The sequence below is a fragment of the Drosophila biarmipes genome, chromosome 3R, assembly GCF_025231255.1.
Source record: "Drosophila biarmipes strain raj3 chromosome 3R, RU_DBia_V1.1, whole genome shotgun sequence".
In the NCBI taxonomy this organism is placed as follows: Eukaryota; Metazoa; Arthropoda; class Insecta; order Diptera; family Drosophilidae; genus Drosophila; species Drosophila biarmipes.
Genome location: NC_066616.1, coordinates 18,302,377 through 18,317,341, shown reverse-complemented (window position 1 = coordinate 18,317,341; position 14,965 = coordinate 18,302,377). Strand labels below are relative to the sequence as shown.

At 45.2% G+C, this 14,965-nt stretch overlaps 1 protein-coding gene across 1 annotated transcript; it reads left to right on the top strand.

Annotated features, from left to right (window-relative positions):
- Positions 1-125: 125 nt before the first annotated feature.
- Positions 126-14,835, top strand: LOC108022975 (cadherin-89D). The gene is given in 14 exon segments (XM_017092203.3): positions 126-179; positions 2,524-2,591; positions 2,593-2,693; positions 5,110-5,429; positions 5,688-6,397; positions 6,449-7,409; positions 7,482-7,648; positions 7,763-10,879; positions 11,149-11,217; positions 11,336-11,572; positions 12,490-12,798; positions 12,865-13,023; positions 14,142-14,351; positions 14,425-14,835. Coding segments are annotated over 14 exon segments (6,807 nt in total). The 3' UTR covers positions 14,750-14,835.
- Positions 14,836-14,965: the final 130 nt, after the last annotated feature.

The following is a 14,965-nucleotide window of genomic DNA, read 5'->3' as shown; positions in this document are numbered from 1 at the left end:
GAACTCAAACTGATCTCAAATATCTATCACATACTCTTATTAAACAAACCTCCTGACTCATTTAATTGATTATTAAAGTATATTTTAATGTAAAGTAAACTAGCTTGTTGCTAAAAATTTTAAAAATGCCTGTGAACAACGTTAAGAACATGATCAATATTATAATACCCTTTGCAAGAGTATAATAAGAGTACACTGAGTGCGAGCTGCACAGTGGCGCCATAAAATCGACCGCTGAAAGGCGGCTGTTTCTGGAAGTAACTATCTTTGCTAGGTGGCGCTGCCTTAGTTCCAAGATCTAACAACACTATGAAGATGGCGCACTTGACCCACATCTTTGAGCGCGCAGTTTTAAATGTAAACGAATTTATTCCACCTTTAATCCACCTTTTACTTTCTAACAATAACACAAATTTTGGCAAACATAAACATTTGTCAAAACGTTGACACAGAAATCAAAGGGTCAATGTGCAAATTATTGATGTTGCGTGTGAGTTGCGGCATTGTTTACCTATTATTTAAAAAACAATACATTTAAGTGGAGCAGGTGCCCTAAGCTAAGCGTTGGCTGTAATCCCGATTTTATCACACAAAGATTAATGGAAAAAACCTCCATTCAATACATTTTTGTCGTTTTACTTTACGCTGCTCAATCGCATTCGTGAATTTTGATATGATTTTTGTGAAATGCCTTTGTCACTTGGACTAGTCATTGCGTAAACTGGAAATGGCAGCTGGCAGCCAGCAAATCCCAAAAACTAGTTGAAATAGATTTGCAGTCGAAAAAACATGAAATCGTTTAACTCCGCCACCAAACTGCAAGATATGATGGCCATAATTGATCATTAGTTTCTATCGGCGTAGGCCAAAAAGCCGAAAGTTACATAAAGATTATATTGTAGGCAAGCGGTTTCAAAAAAAGAGAAGAAGGAATGTTGTACGCAAATGTTCAGTTTAATTAGTCAAGAGTTTTGAAATCCCTTTAGCCCAACGATGCATACCCAATTTGTTGGTTGCCTCACACCCAATCCGAGTCCAATGACTGATGTGTAACCTGATGTGGCAGGTGAAGAGAGCCGATGGATTAGCATACCTTCCTGCTTTCACTTGCCGACTTCTCGAGCAGCCCTCGCTGATTAGCATTGATTCTTCCAGCGAACTGCAGTGGCTCACCACAAGCGAGCTGCGCGACCAGGAGCATTCGCACGCGCCAATTTTCCAAGCCGCTGGCTCGCTCGGTTCGGCTCTTCAAGACGGCGCCGCTTGCCGCGCGTACACTGGGAGAAAGTATTATTCACTGTACTTCAGTTTTCGACTTATCATAATTTAATCATCAATGTTTTTCTGTATAGGTAACCACTAAAAAGTCCTTTTAAAATACTATATCATTTATTAACTTAAATAAATTGTATCCCACAGAGAACTTATATATACTCATAAAATATTTGGTTCACTTTACAGGTGTTTCAAAATCTTTATATATTTCTGGTAGTAGCCGTATAACTAATATTATTAATATAGATTCAGTTTATTATAATCTTCGTTAATTTGCATTAGGTTCCAAAGAGAATCTCGAGAGGTATTCGGCGCATATATATGTTTCATTTTTTTTTTTTCAGTGCACACCTTTGCGTAGGTTGCTCTGGGCTGTCGGTCAGTCGCATCCACTGCGGTTGCTTCGACTTCGTCTCCACTCAGGTGTTATGTAAAGCTATTAAACCGCATAATGCAAACGCTGCTCAGTCTTCGGAGCCTCTGGCTTTCTTCGCTCTTTCTCCGCGGCTGTCTTGTTAGCATTTTCCCACTCCCTATGGGCTCTCCCTAGGCTTGATTCTTTTCAGCAGTGGCGCACCATCTCCAACCGATCTTCGGAGCCCGAGAACCGTTAATATGCCTTTATTGCAACTGCAGCGGTTCCCATTCCCCACTCGGCTCGAATTGGATCCACTGCGGATTATCGCTTATTGTCTGGCCGTGTTTTGTTTGATTTCTGACTTGCTGACTCGGCTTTCCATTGCGGCATCTCCGTCGCCATTACCATCACCATCAAGGGGCATCATCACCATCAGCAGCCAAATGTGCCTAGGGCTCGCAGCCCCAGCGAACTGCATGTTTATGCTTTATGTTAATCACTTTTGTTGTTTATACTTTTACGACCAGCTGGCTTCGACGCTATTGGACCTTCCTTCCTTGTTTCTCGCTTTCTGCCTGGCTTTCATTCAGTGGGCCTGGCTTTTGTCTTTTGGCCAGCACGCAACGCACTAGAGAAATAAGTAATAGTACAAGCGCAACGGTCTCTGAGCGAGTCTGTATGGCCAAGGATACGTTGATCTAGTACCCAGCACCCCTGCCACCTTTCTTGGCAGCGCTTTTCCTCAGCCACTTGTCGTGGCTTTTCTTGTTTTCCAGCTGTGTGTGAAAAACTAGTCTCATCGCACTCGGTTTCCAGCCTGCAGTTCGGTTGGGAAGATAGCTTCAGTTGGTCGCGAGGTGTTTGCGTTGTCGGTTGTTCGTTGCTCGAAGCGCGATGCGAGCTGGTGGATAGTGCTCAGAGCCACAGATCAAAGGAAAAGTCAAGTGAAAATCCGCCAGAGCCTGCCAGGACATGGCAGCCAAGTGTTTTTGGGTTCTGCCAGTGGCCATTGTTGGGCTGTTTGTTTCCTCCCAGGCTGCGAAAGCGGGACAAGTGCAAGGCAAGTTGGTAGCCAAAGCGCCCGCCCCAAGCCGTTATGGCCTTTTAAGTTGGCGGGATCTGTTCATAAATCTCTCGGCTAATGTGTGTGCGTGTGTGTCCCCCAGCCTCGAATCTCTCCGCCTGAGCGCTGATGTGTTGGTCCGCGTAAATCAAGTGCTGGACGCAGTTTGTCGCCTAAGTCTTTCGTTTGGCTGGGTCCCCCCTCTCCCTCGTCTGGGCATGCAACCCGTTTGGCTCGTTTGCAGACCGTTAAATAACCCAAATTTTCGAATTTAAATGCTGGTGCGACAGCTTTTCCTCAGGGGCTGGCGAAAAATGTGCAAGGAAATCGATTTATTTTGAGACCATTATCTCAATGCGGCAACCTGTCGATTTGTTTATGCAACGACTGACAGCTGACCCACTTTGGGCCAGCTTAGGTCCAACCACCGCCTGACCCATATATCGGTAACCTGCTCCTGGGCACCTTCCACCGGCCAAGTTGGGGGAATCTGCGACCGCGACCGCGACCGCCCCGCCGTGAACTCGCAAACCCGTCTTGGGAACCCAAGTGTCGCTGGCGCAGTGAGTGTGTGGCAATGCTCTAATTAAAACTTAATTCGTTTGTGTTACTTGGAATGACCGCCTGAGCTTAATGTTCTAGATGTTGGCTAGGCGCGACTCCAAGTATGAATGGCTAAATGGTTGCTAGACATTGTGCCGCCAGCAAGTGCTAAAGCGTTCGGGCCACATGTGAATGGTGCATATGAATTACATATAATTTCTGTTTTATGAGAACAATGAGAATGACATTTATGTTGTGGGAAATGAGTTGAAGAACCGTTACGAAAAGCCGTCAATCTTTAAAGTGCTAAGTGCAATGCATGATTATTTGAATGTGACTGTCGTAAATGATTGGGAAAGATTGGCATTAAAATCATTTGTGTAATAAAATAAAAAAAAAACCAACATATGAACAAGAAATGTGACCTCCAAGTGAAAAGTGTAATCCATAAACTGGAATTAATTAACTTAAAATTTTTTGCCCCGTTCCAATGATATATAATAAACATGTTGGTTGGCTAGCATTAATGCAAATAAAACATGTAAGCAATTTAAAACTAATAAATGCATCTATGACGCTCAAGAAAATTCGAACCAAAAACTTTGCAAGTAAATATTTTCAATAAAAGGAATTTAAGATTCATTCAAACCTAATTTGTCTGTAGTTTTTTAAGAAGACATATAACAACGAGTTTAATGGCCTTCATAATAGCTCATTAAAATGTAAAGTTTAATGCCTTTTACCTGAAATGTCTTATAACTTAAACTTTTCTAACAAACAAATAATAATAATGCAATATAATTTCTTTAATGATATTTAAAAGCAAAAAATTGTAAAATATACATATAAATTAGACTACAGATCCTATCAACATTTCTAATTTACAAGCCTATGATTTTCTTACCCAAAGGGGAAACCCTCCAACGCCAAGAGTTCGCACCGAAGTGAGCCAGAAACTGCAAGTAAATAATAGAAATTGCAACTCAAATTACAACTGCGGCAAAGGCAACAAGCAACATAAAACTAAGCCACAAATAAGACAATAAACCAGCAATGCCTTCAACGACATGGGGCCACCGACAATGTCTCCGTCCCCAGCCCCATCTCCGCCAGCAGAAGCTACTTGACGCTGGCCAAGATTTCACTGCATCTGCATCTGCATCTGAAAGCAACAATGATAATTTCCCGCTGCAGGAGATCTTCCGAAAAATAAAAACAAGAAAGAAAATGAAGCTCGGAGAAATGTCAGCGAGTCAGACGACGATGTGCTGGTGTCGTCTTCTTGTCACTCGGAACACATCTGGCTGGGATTGGGATGGGATGGGATGCCAGTCGAGCCGTGGGCAAACAAAAAATGCTTAATTATGTCATGAGGGTGGGAACTAAGGCAGCAGAAAATAATTTGCAAGAGCTGATTGCAGCCAGGCCATCGGAGCGACTCCATGTTTCTCCCAGAGGTGGGGGAGAATCCGCGACAGGGAGACAGTTGAATGCATGTGGAAAAGTGTTGCAACTGCACATGAAAATCGCAGTCGAATGGGCCACGCGACAAACGTAGAAAGTTTTTGGTTAGCTGGCGCCAGTTCTGCCACGCCCCTGCCACACAGCCCCCTTGCCACACGGCCCCCTTGCCACACGGCCCCTTGCCACACAGCCCCCCACAATTTGCTCCGCACGTCGCCTTTTCCGCTCTCGGTGATTTTCCAATTGTGTTTTTCTCGGGCTTTTCCGTTTTCGGTTCTCAGAGTGCGCGAAAAAATTTGCATGCCCAAATAAACAACAGCGACAATTTGTCAAAGTTTTACTTTTCTTCTACATGCCACATACCTCCTATATATAGTAATCTGTAATCTGGTGCCCCACTTTTTAGCCACCTCCGGTAGTTGTGCGTTTCACACGCTCGACGGCGTCGCCGCGGAAAGCGAAGGTGTGCGCTTCATCCGGCTCAGGGAAGACGCCCAGGTGGGCAAGGAGATCCTCCGACTGCAGGCGTATCCCAGATCCTCGGCGGCCCTAAAGGGGGCCGATGCGAGCGGAGACCACAAGTACTTCAACCTCACGGAGCACAATGCCACCACCCTGGTGGTCAGCCTGGCGCGATCGCTGGAGCGACTCGTGGACCGCGATGTGCCCCGAAACCTGCTGAAGTTCCGGATCTTGTGTGCCGGAAAGCATGAGAAATTGGAGGAGGTGGGTTTTCTAATCCGTGGTAGTCTTATCTTATGGAAGTGTATTTTAGTTTTATAAAAATTAATATAGTGCCTTTGGTACCAAGAAGATACAATCATTTTCTTATTTTTAATATTTTTAAAATTTAAAAATTTTATTTTTTTGTAAGAATCTAAATAAGTTTATTTATTTGCAAATCTAAGAAATATTAGATCACCACATTTTCAAAATAATGTATGCTAGTACTATACAAAACCTATGTTTTTCCTAAATTCTCAGGGAAGCTACCTTTCTATTACCGTGTACATCGAAGATGTGAACGACAATGCTCCGGAATTCCTGAACGTCCCCTACGTAGTCGATGTGGATGAGAACACCTCCATTGAGAGCATCATCTTTGAGGGAGTACAGGCCTTCGATCGCGACAAGCCCAATACTCCGAATTCCGAGGTTCACTTCAGCATGTCCACGGTTCCAGAGCAACTATCTGCAGATGGAAGTCCCTACTTTGCCCTCAAAAGTCCCCATCGACCTCTGCTGATCCTGAAGCGCGAACTAGATTTTGATAATGGCATCCGGCAATTTAAGCTGCCAATATTTGCCTGGGATCGGGGAACCCCTGCCAACCAAGCAAATACCACGATCACAATCAATGTGAGAGACGTAGACGATCTGCCGCCAAAATTTACCGAGGGAGTATATCGAACCAGGATCAATGAGTTCTATCCGATGACAGGAGTGCCCATAAGGATACCCCTGTACTTTGCCCCACCCATAATGGCCTTCGATCAGGATTCTCTGAATGCTTCGCTTGTGTATGACATCATTTCGGGCAATGAACGTCAGTTGTTCCGGGTGAATCCCCATAATGGTGTCATGTATCTGCAGAAGGAAATCGATCTGGAGGAGGAGAGTCTACCAGGAAATACCTTTGTGCTTCAGTTGGAGGCGCGACAGAAGGACAATCCCCTTAAGAAAGCTTTAGCACGGTAAGTAAATGGACCAGTTAATACCAATAAATCTTAATTTTGTATTCACAGCATCGAAGTTGAGGTTCTGGATCTAAATGACAATGTTCCCGAGTTCGAGGCTGATTTCTACAACATCTCCATTGTGGAGAACCTGCCCACTGGCTTCAGTGTACTCCAGGTCAATGCCGTGGATCGTGATCAGGGCGAGAACTCTGAATTTCTGTACAATCTAGTGGAAACCAAAGATGCTACGGGTGCTTTTCGAATAGATTCCCGAACGGGTTGGATAACTGTGCGCGATGATCGCTTGCTGGATCGCGAGCAACGCAGATCTATCCAACTGAATGTGGAGGCCCTGGAAAGGAATCCTTCGTATCTGGATGACAAGCACCTGAAGAAGCCAGGACCCAGTAAGGTTCAGGTGGAGATCACTTTGCTGGACACAAACGACAATACACCCAAGTTTGAACATGGAAATCTATATGAATTCAAGGTGCCCATCAATGCTCCCACGGGCTATGTGATAGGTCGGGTTATTGCCCACGATCCGGACGAGGGTCCCAATGGTAAACTTCTATACGAACTGCAAAGACCAAAAGGCAGTGGCTATATACCTTTCCGATTGGATAACAAGAATGGAACTATCTATGTGGGAGGACCCTTAAGAAGAGGACGCATTGCCGTCTTTGTGGAGGCCAGTGATCAGCCCACTAATCCCTCCGAGCGGCGATTCTCCTTGGCAGTGATCACCATCGAAGTGTATGCCACCATTGATGACCAGGCCATTGATTTTGTGGGTGCGCCTTACGAATTCTGGGTGGGTGCGAACACGCCGCTGGGAACCTCTGTGGGTCAAGTACGCACCACTTTGATCTATGATGGGGAGGATGAGATTATGTACGACCTCCTGCACACTTATTCAGAGGGTGTTCCCTTCGCCATCGAAGAGCGATCGGGCATTATCACAGTCATAAGGGAACTGTCGGAATTCAAACGGAAAGTCTATCAGTTCGAGGCGGTGGCAAATTATGTGAGTTGAGCTCATACAATAACTGTTTCCCCTAATTTTTGTAATGTATCACTTTTTTTAACATCTACTCAGCTCTTTGCCAACTCTTCGCAATCACTGGTCATGTCGCGAAGTTCATCTCCATTGACCACAATAGCCTCGCCCGGTGAACTCAGCGATGAAGGTGTACTCATCACAAATCTTACCATCCATATTGTTAACAAACCAGAGCAAAAGGTGCCTCTAAGACCTGTCATAGAGTAAGTATCGTTTTCACTTTCCTAAATTCAGTGAAGATGGAAATTAAATGAAAATGATGTTAAATTTATATTTCTTAAATTAAATATACATTTTTTAAATACCATTAATTTCAGAGAGATCAACATGAACGTCATCAACTTCCATGTGGAGGAGAACGTTGTGGGTGGCATCATTGGCCAGTTGCTGTACAAAAATGGCATCAATCTGGTGAACAACGAGCTGGGAACTTTCCGGGAAATGCCTTCAGAAGCAACTGGACGCAACCTCACCATGGGCAGTAGATTCCGCAGTCGAAACCGAAGTCGCAGTTCCAAGTCAAGGCGTCGGTTGCCGAGACGACTCGTGGGAGATACGAATATAAAACTGCGCTACATCATAGCCAATCAGCAGGAGGTGGTGAACAAGATATCTATTACGGAGGATGGAACTCTGCTCACCTTGATTGGATTGGATCGGGAGCAGCAGGCCAGCTATGAACTAACCGTGATCGTGGAGTACAGCACGGGATTGGTGAGTGGAGCTGGCATCTACCAGGTGAACATCAAGGTGGACGATGTCAACGACAATGCTCCCAAGTTCAATGCACTCACCTATGTGGGTTTGATCAATGAAAACTGCGCCGTGGGCACAGAGCTATCGATGAACCATGCTATACTCATCCAGGATGCCGATGAAGGACCCAATGCTGAGTTCAGAGTTCAGCTTCAGGGAGATTATAGCGAAGAGTTCAGCATAGAATACATAAATGGTAGTTCCTCGGGAAATACCACTCAGCACAAGATGCCATCCACAACTGGTGCCTTCAATATCTTCAACCTAACGGATCAATGGAACGATGAGTTCAAGTACCAGGAGTTGCACACCACCTTTATGCAAACGAACTTTAAGCTCAGTTCGGGTCCCTATTTCCGCGTCTCCTATACGGGAAAGAGGGGCTTGGATCGTGAGAAACAGCAGTTGTATAGCCTCAAGATTATAGCCACCGATACGGGCGGTCTCTCTGGATACGCCCATCTCACTATTCTCGTGGCCGATGTCAATGACAACGCTCCCATGTTTGAGCGCATCTCGGTGTTTAAGGATTCCCGCCTGGAGATCCGTGAGTACACCACCGACATGGAGATTTACTTTGTGGAGAGCTCGAGTGGCTTGGCAGCACCTCAGGCCACGGCAGCCATGATGCTGGCTCCACCTCCCTATCACATTCCCGGATCACCGAGGTACAATCAGGATCGGGAGAGATCTGTGGGAGTTGGAGCAGCATTGGGTGTAGTAGCTAGAGCCAAATCACGACGTAGGATGGTACGTGCTGTGTCCATCAAGTGCCCACTGTTTGCCATCTATGAGGATACCCCTGTGGGCATTAAAGTCCTGCAACTGAGTGCAACTGATGAGGACTACGGAAAGAATGCCCAGCTGCACTATGAACTCCAGGGAGAGCAGGTGGAGCGAACACCCGGAATGCCCATGTTGCGGGTTCACGGAGTGAGGTATTTCACCATCGACAAGGTCAGCGGAGAGCTTTCGGTTAACTATCCTCTGTCAGCCAATATAGAGATTTGGTTAAATCTTACGGTGACCGACATAGATGGTCTGAAGGACTCGGCATGCCTGCGATTCACCGTGATGGATGTCAATAACCATGCTCCTACATTCAAGAAGTCCTGGTACAGTTTCGATACCCCAGAGGGGGAGTACAAGGATAGCGTTCTGGGTCAACTGACGGCCATAGACATGGACTTTGGCGAGAATGCCAATATTACGTACACGCTCAGTGATTCGCACCTGCCATTCACCATCAAACCAGCCTCGGGAGTGCTCAAGATCAGTGGGCAGCTAGACCGGGAGCTGAAGGACAAGTACAGCTTCCAGGTAATGGCCACGGATAATGCCCCGACGATGCAGCGAATGTCCAGTAGTGTGGATGTGGAAGTGAATGTCCTGGATATCAACGACAATCGTCCGGAGTTCATTGGCTACGATGATCAGACAAAGGCGGTGAAGTTTATACCCAATGTGGCAGATCGCACGATGATGCTGCCGGTTTATAAAGCGTATCTGGATCGCAGCACCCAACCGGGCACTTTTGTGAGGCAACTCACGGCTATAGATAAGGACAATGTGGGCAATGGCAATGGTCTGGTCCTGTACTCCATTCGTCATCAGGAAATGCAGGCACCTCTCTTCCAAATCGACTCCAGGGATGGTACCATCTCCACTATATCCCGCATTAATGGGTATAACGATTATGAACACCTTAATGTTTCTGTTATAGCCTCGGATGTGGGAAGTCCAGCTTTGTCCGCCACGGCCGTGGTGATAGTAAATCTCCAGGGACAGGCAGTTACGGATCCTCCCAAGTCCACTCCAAAGCCAGAACCTCCTGCCAACGTAACCGTCTTCCAGCACGCCTACTATGAGGTCAAACTTACGGAAAACAACGAAGCACCTATTGAGGTGATGCGCTTGAATCTTAGTGCTGGTCTCAATCCCGAAAACTATCGGTGGTCCCTGTGGTTGGAGGAGGGCTTGGATGAAACGGATGCCCATCCCCCCTTTGAGTATGACGCCAAGAATATGCTTTTGTATGCCCTCAAGCCCTTTGACAGGGAGCACATATCGCGGTATCAGTTGAGGATTAGAGCGGATCGCTTGAGCCGGGAAGCTAGAAATTATGCCAGGGTCGCATATCCAGTGGTGGATGAACGAATCGAGGGTCTGTCGCTCAACGAGTGCCGAATTCTGGTCCACATAGCGGACGAAAATGATAATGCTCCTAAGTTCCGAGGCAATGGACAACCGATTGTAGCTGTTCTCCCGCAGAGTGCCAGCTTTGGATACCCTGTGACGCGAGTGGTGGCCAACGATCTGGACGAGGGTCTCAACGCCGAGATACGCTATAGACTGCTTAATGAGCCAACTCGACTTTTTGGCATTGATGAGCTGTCCGGCAATATTCGCCTTCTGGCGGATCTTCCCCGCGACGAACGCATCTACGGCTTCGATGTGAAAGCCACTGATCGCATGGGTGCCGATGATGGGAGGAGTGGCATCGTCAACGTCTTTGTCTACATCATCGATGAGGCCAGGCAGGTGCGCCTGGTGGTGGCCGGAATGCCCGTCGAGGTGGAACGTCGCATCGAAGGACTCATGGAGGCCCTGAGCGATGCCATTGGCAAGGATGTGCGAGTGCGATTGCTGGAGCCATATTCTGGAGGTCTAGAACCAGCGTGAGTTGTGTTACTTAAGAATCAGCTTTTAAAACCGTTTGGCCTTAGAAATGTTTATATATCACTATAAGTCGTTATGTTCATCCTAGGATTATATGTGTCAGATAAAGATTTTTTAACCTCATAAATTCCTCATCCAGACCTCCAAGATGTCCGCTAAATTGTTAAAAATGCGCAGTCTGACCGCATTACATAAGAAAACTGGCCATTAGATGCAATCACAACACTCCCGCCTCATCTAACAGGTTCTTCTTCTCTGTCCATTGCAGCACCAATGCCTATATCTATGCAGTCGATCCGCACACGAATTCCATTATGGAAATGGAGCAACTTCAGGAGTAAGTTTTCCCCGTTTCCCGAACCGCCTCCCTTTCCCGAACCGTCGCCTTTCCCGACCGAAAATCAATTGACCCAGAACTGCCATGCGAATTAATGAACTTGAATGTCTTCTTTCAGGTCCCTGGCCGGCCTCCAACTGGATGCACTGCAGCTGCAGCAGCAGAAGCTCGACGGCGGCAAGCTCATGCCTCGCATTATCGAGCTGGCTGAGTTTGGGCAATCCCCACGGCCCGCACACGCCTCCTCATCCAGTTTCATGGGAGGCTTGGAGTTCGTGACGGTGGTGCTTCTGGCCCTGATCAGTTTGGGCGCACTGATGGCCGCCTGTTGCTACCTGTGCATGCGCCAAAAACGGTATGAATGAGAGAGGTGGTGCATTAGAATGCAAGTGCAAGACTGCCACCGAAAGACTGCTTACTGGGCGCTCTAAAAGTAGCTCATAGATGCATTTCATGTTAGCCATAGTTTTAGCCTAAGCTCAAGGCCCCCATAATAAATCTTAAGTCAATTGCAAATGTTGTTGTTGCTGTACTTGTTGCCACTGCCAATGGCCGGGCCACGATCATGGCCAATGTGGTTGATGCGTCTAAGCCTCTGAATAAACCGGCTGCCACTGGGCCTCTCCTGCCCGATTAAATTATAACGGTAAAAAGCAACAAACACAACACCAGGGGCAACAATGCGGCAATGGCAACATGAGGCAATTAGACGCAGATCTTGTGACATCTCTGCAATTGCATCCCAAATGGGAATGCCAATCAAATCGCCTCTCATCTCATCAACTCGGCTCATCCTGCACAGAGAGAAATTCACTAGTCTTATTTAAGATATTAATAGGAATAAGAATAAGTTTTAAATGGAAAACTATGGGATACTATCACCCATAACTAGAAATATTATTTTATTATTATAAAAAGTTCGACTATAATGTAAAATTTACAGGCGAACTTAAGTTAAGCTATAGCTACGTGGCCTTAAGCTTAGTACTAGAAATATATTTACTATAACTATTTGAAAAATACTATTAATTTAATTGGCTCTTTAAATTAAATGTGAGAAAAGAAGTTCCTTGACTTTCAAACTAGTTTGAAGTCTGAACAGATAAATGATTTGTCTCAATATATAACAATTAATTTATAAGTTTAAAAATTTCCTATATAAAATATTAAAAACATATCTTAAATTGATTATATATTGGTCTTGCTTCTTAGTATCAGAATTTGTTCAAGTTATCTCAAGCTATTGGTGTGTTTTCCCATGTCCAATTGCAGACGCCTCTGGTCTCAACGTGACTTCACCGCCTCGGATGCCGGTCTCACCTATACCATCGCCGGCATCGGTTCCCCCCGTGGTCAGAAGCAGCGGCGCCAGCGGCAGCAGCGGCACACTCAGCGCTGCAGCAAGGGCAGCAGCACGGGCAGCCAGCGGCCCACGAGCGCCTTCATGCCGGAGTCCGTCTGCTCCTCGGCGCAGACCCAGTCGACGGCCACCGCCACCGAGAAACTGGAGCAGCAGCTGCACCACCACCACCAGCAGCAGGCGATGGCCACGCAGCAGCAGCACCACCAGTACCTGAACGAGTGAGTAGTGAATGGTCAAACGAGTTTCCATTCTGGACACCATCCAACCCATCCATCCTCGCACAGGCAACAGCGACAGCAGCAGCGCGAGTATATAGATGTTCCTCTTCCCAAATCAATTGTCAAGGCAGCGGCGGCGGCGGCGAGTGGCGGCGATGGAAATGTGGGCACCGGCAGCACTCCATTTGTGCTCAAGTACAATGCCTGTCAGCCGGTGAACAATCTGTAAGTGCAAACTTTAATAAATAAATTCCACTGTTATTTTAAGATATGTACTACTGATTTTAAATAAGAAGGGATTAAGAGACTTGTTACTCTAAAGCTTTTAATCTAATAACGCTCTTAAATTTTAGGAATTCCTTAGAAATAGTTTTTGCGGTTCAATTTACCAATTATATATATAAAGGCTTCATTTTTTTTTTGTCCCAATCAAAAAACTATACACTAAAGTTTTGGCATTCTTTATCAACTTCAAATCACCTCTTAAATTGTCACATGCGGATTTATAATTTTAAAATACTTTTAAAGGTCGAACACTTAAGGTGGGTTGATTTGTTGACCAATTTCACCACAAATGGTCAAAGAAGATATTAAGATATTCATTTTCCACCCAAAAATTATCAGTATTTTGGGCGAAAAAATAAAAGTAATGGTCCAAAACTTGAATGTCATGCCTTGTTGAACTCGCAATAAAATTTCGAACAAATTGGCATTCAAACCTAAAAAATTTTATTTTTGCCCAATTTATGCAAAAAAGTACGATGCTACCCCTTGTAAAAAAATCAAAATTTCGGTGTTTGCAAAAAAATTTGTTTTTAATTTTTCACCCAAAAATAAATAGTGTTTTGGGCGAAATATTAAAAGTAATGGTCCAAAAGAGGAATGTCATATCTTGCTGAACTCGTAATAAAAAATCCAATCACTTGGCATTCTCAGATAAAAAATTTTATTTTGACCAATTTTCGCAAAAAAAAGACGATGCTACCCCTTGTAAAAAAAGTAAAAATTTTGAAAAATTTTTAAATTATTTAATCAGCCAAAAAATTACTGCAAATAATTATCCAGCTTGTTAGCTGTTCAAAACGGTGCATCTTTAAGGTTTTGGACCATTTTTGACCAAGTTATACCAAAAAAAGTGAAAAAAATATCAGTTTTTCCATAAAAACTAAGATATTCATTTTCCACTCAAAAATATGCAGTGTTTTGAGGGAAGCAAGAATAGTAATGATGGGTAAATTTTCAATTGATTGGCATTGGCGGTGCTTCACTATTCACACTATTTTTTAAATCTTTTTCGTCTGTCTCGACGTAACATACTAAGCATATAACCATTCCCTTGACAGTAATAACTATGAAACCTCGCTATTCTCACTGCACTCCACGGGCCAGGACTCCGGGGTGGAGTTCCTGAGCAGTCGCGAGCTGTACGAGACCTCGCCGGACTCCTTTCAGCACGGCGGCTCCAAGCGCAGCAACAATCCGGAATTACTCTGCCCCAGACATGCCAAGGCTCACTTGGAGCTGCGCCAGCCCCATCCAAATACAGACAGCAGGTGAGTCAAGATATATAAGACATCTCTAATCCTTTTTCATATCCAATAACCTTTGGAAAACCTTTTCCCACAGTGACACCTACGAGGACTCGCTGAAGACCGATGAGCCACTGGTGGCCCACAACTGCCGGAGTGCCAACTGCGAGCACCGCCAGCATCAGCAGCTCAACAATCACCATCCCCACTACCAGAACACGCGTTTCGAGAAGCGCTCCTGCGTGCGGCACTCCTTCTCCGGAGTCAAGGACGACCTCATGCAGCAGTCGCCGCAGATCTCGCTGCGCCCCCGGGGCCACGCCCTCCGGAACTCGATGAACGACCTGGAGCAGAGGTTGCACAATCTGGAGCAGTCCTTTCGCCGCCCCCTCGAATTTAGCAAATCGAATTCATTGTTTTAGGTTTTTTTTAGCAAGAAACGCAGTGCAATTTTTAGTTTAGTCAACTAAGCTTAGAGGTTAGATGTTAAGAAACAAGTGCAATAAACGAGAGATTTATAAATAAAATGATTGCTCTAAATAATAAAATATTAAAGAAACAAGTTGATAGCATGCAATTTGAAAGCCATTTCCGGTTTTCGTGTCACGACATGCACGCTTTAGTTTTTCGTGTCACGA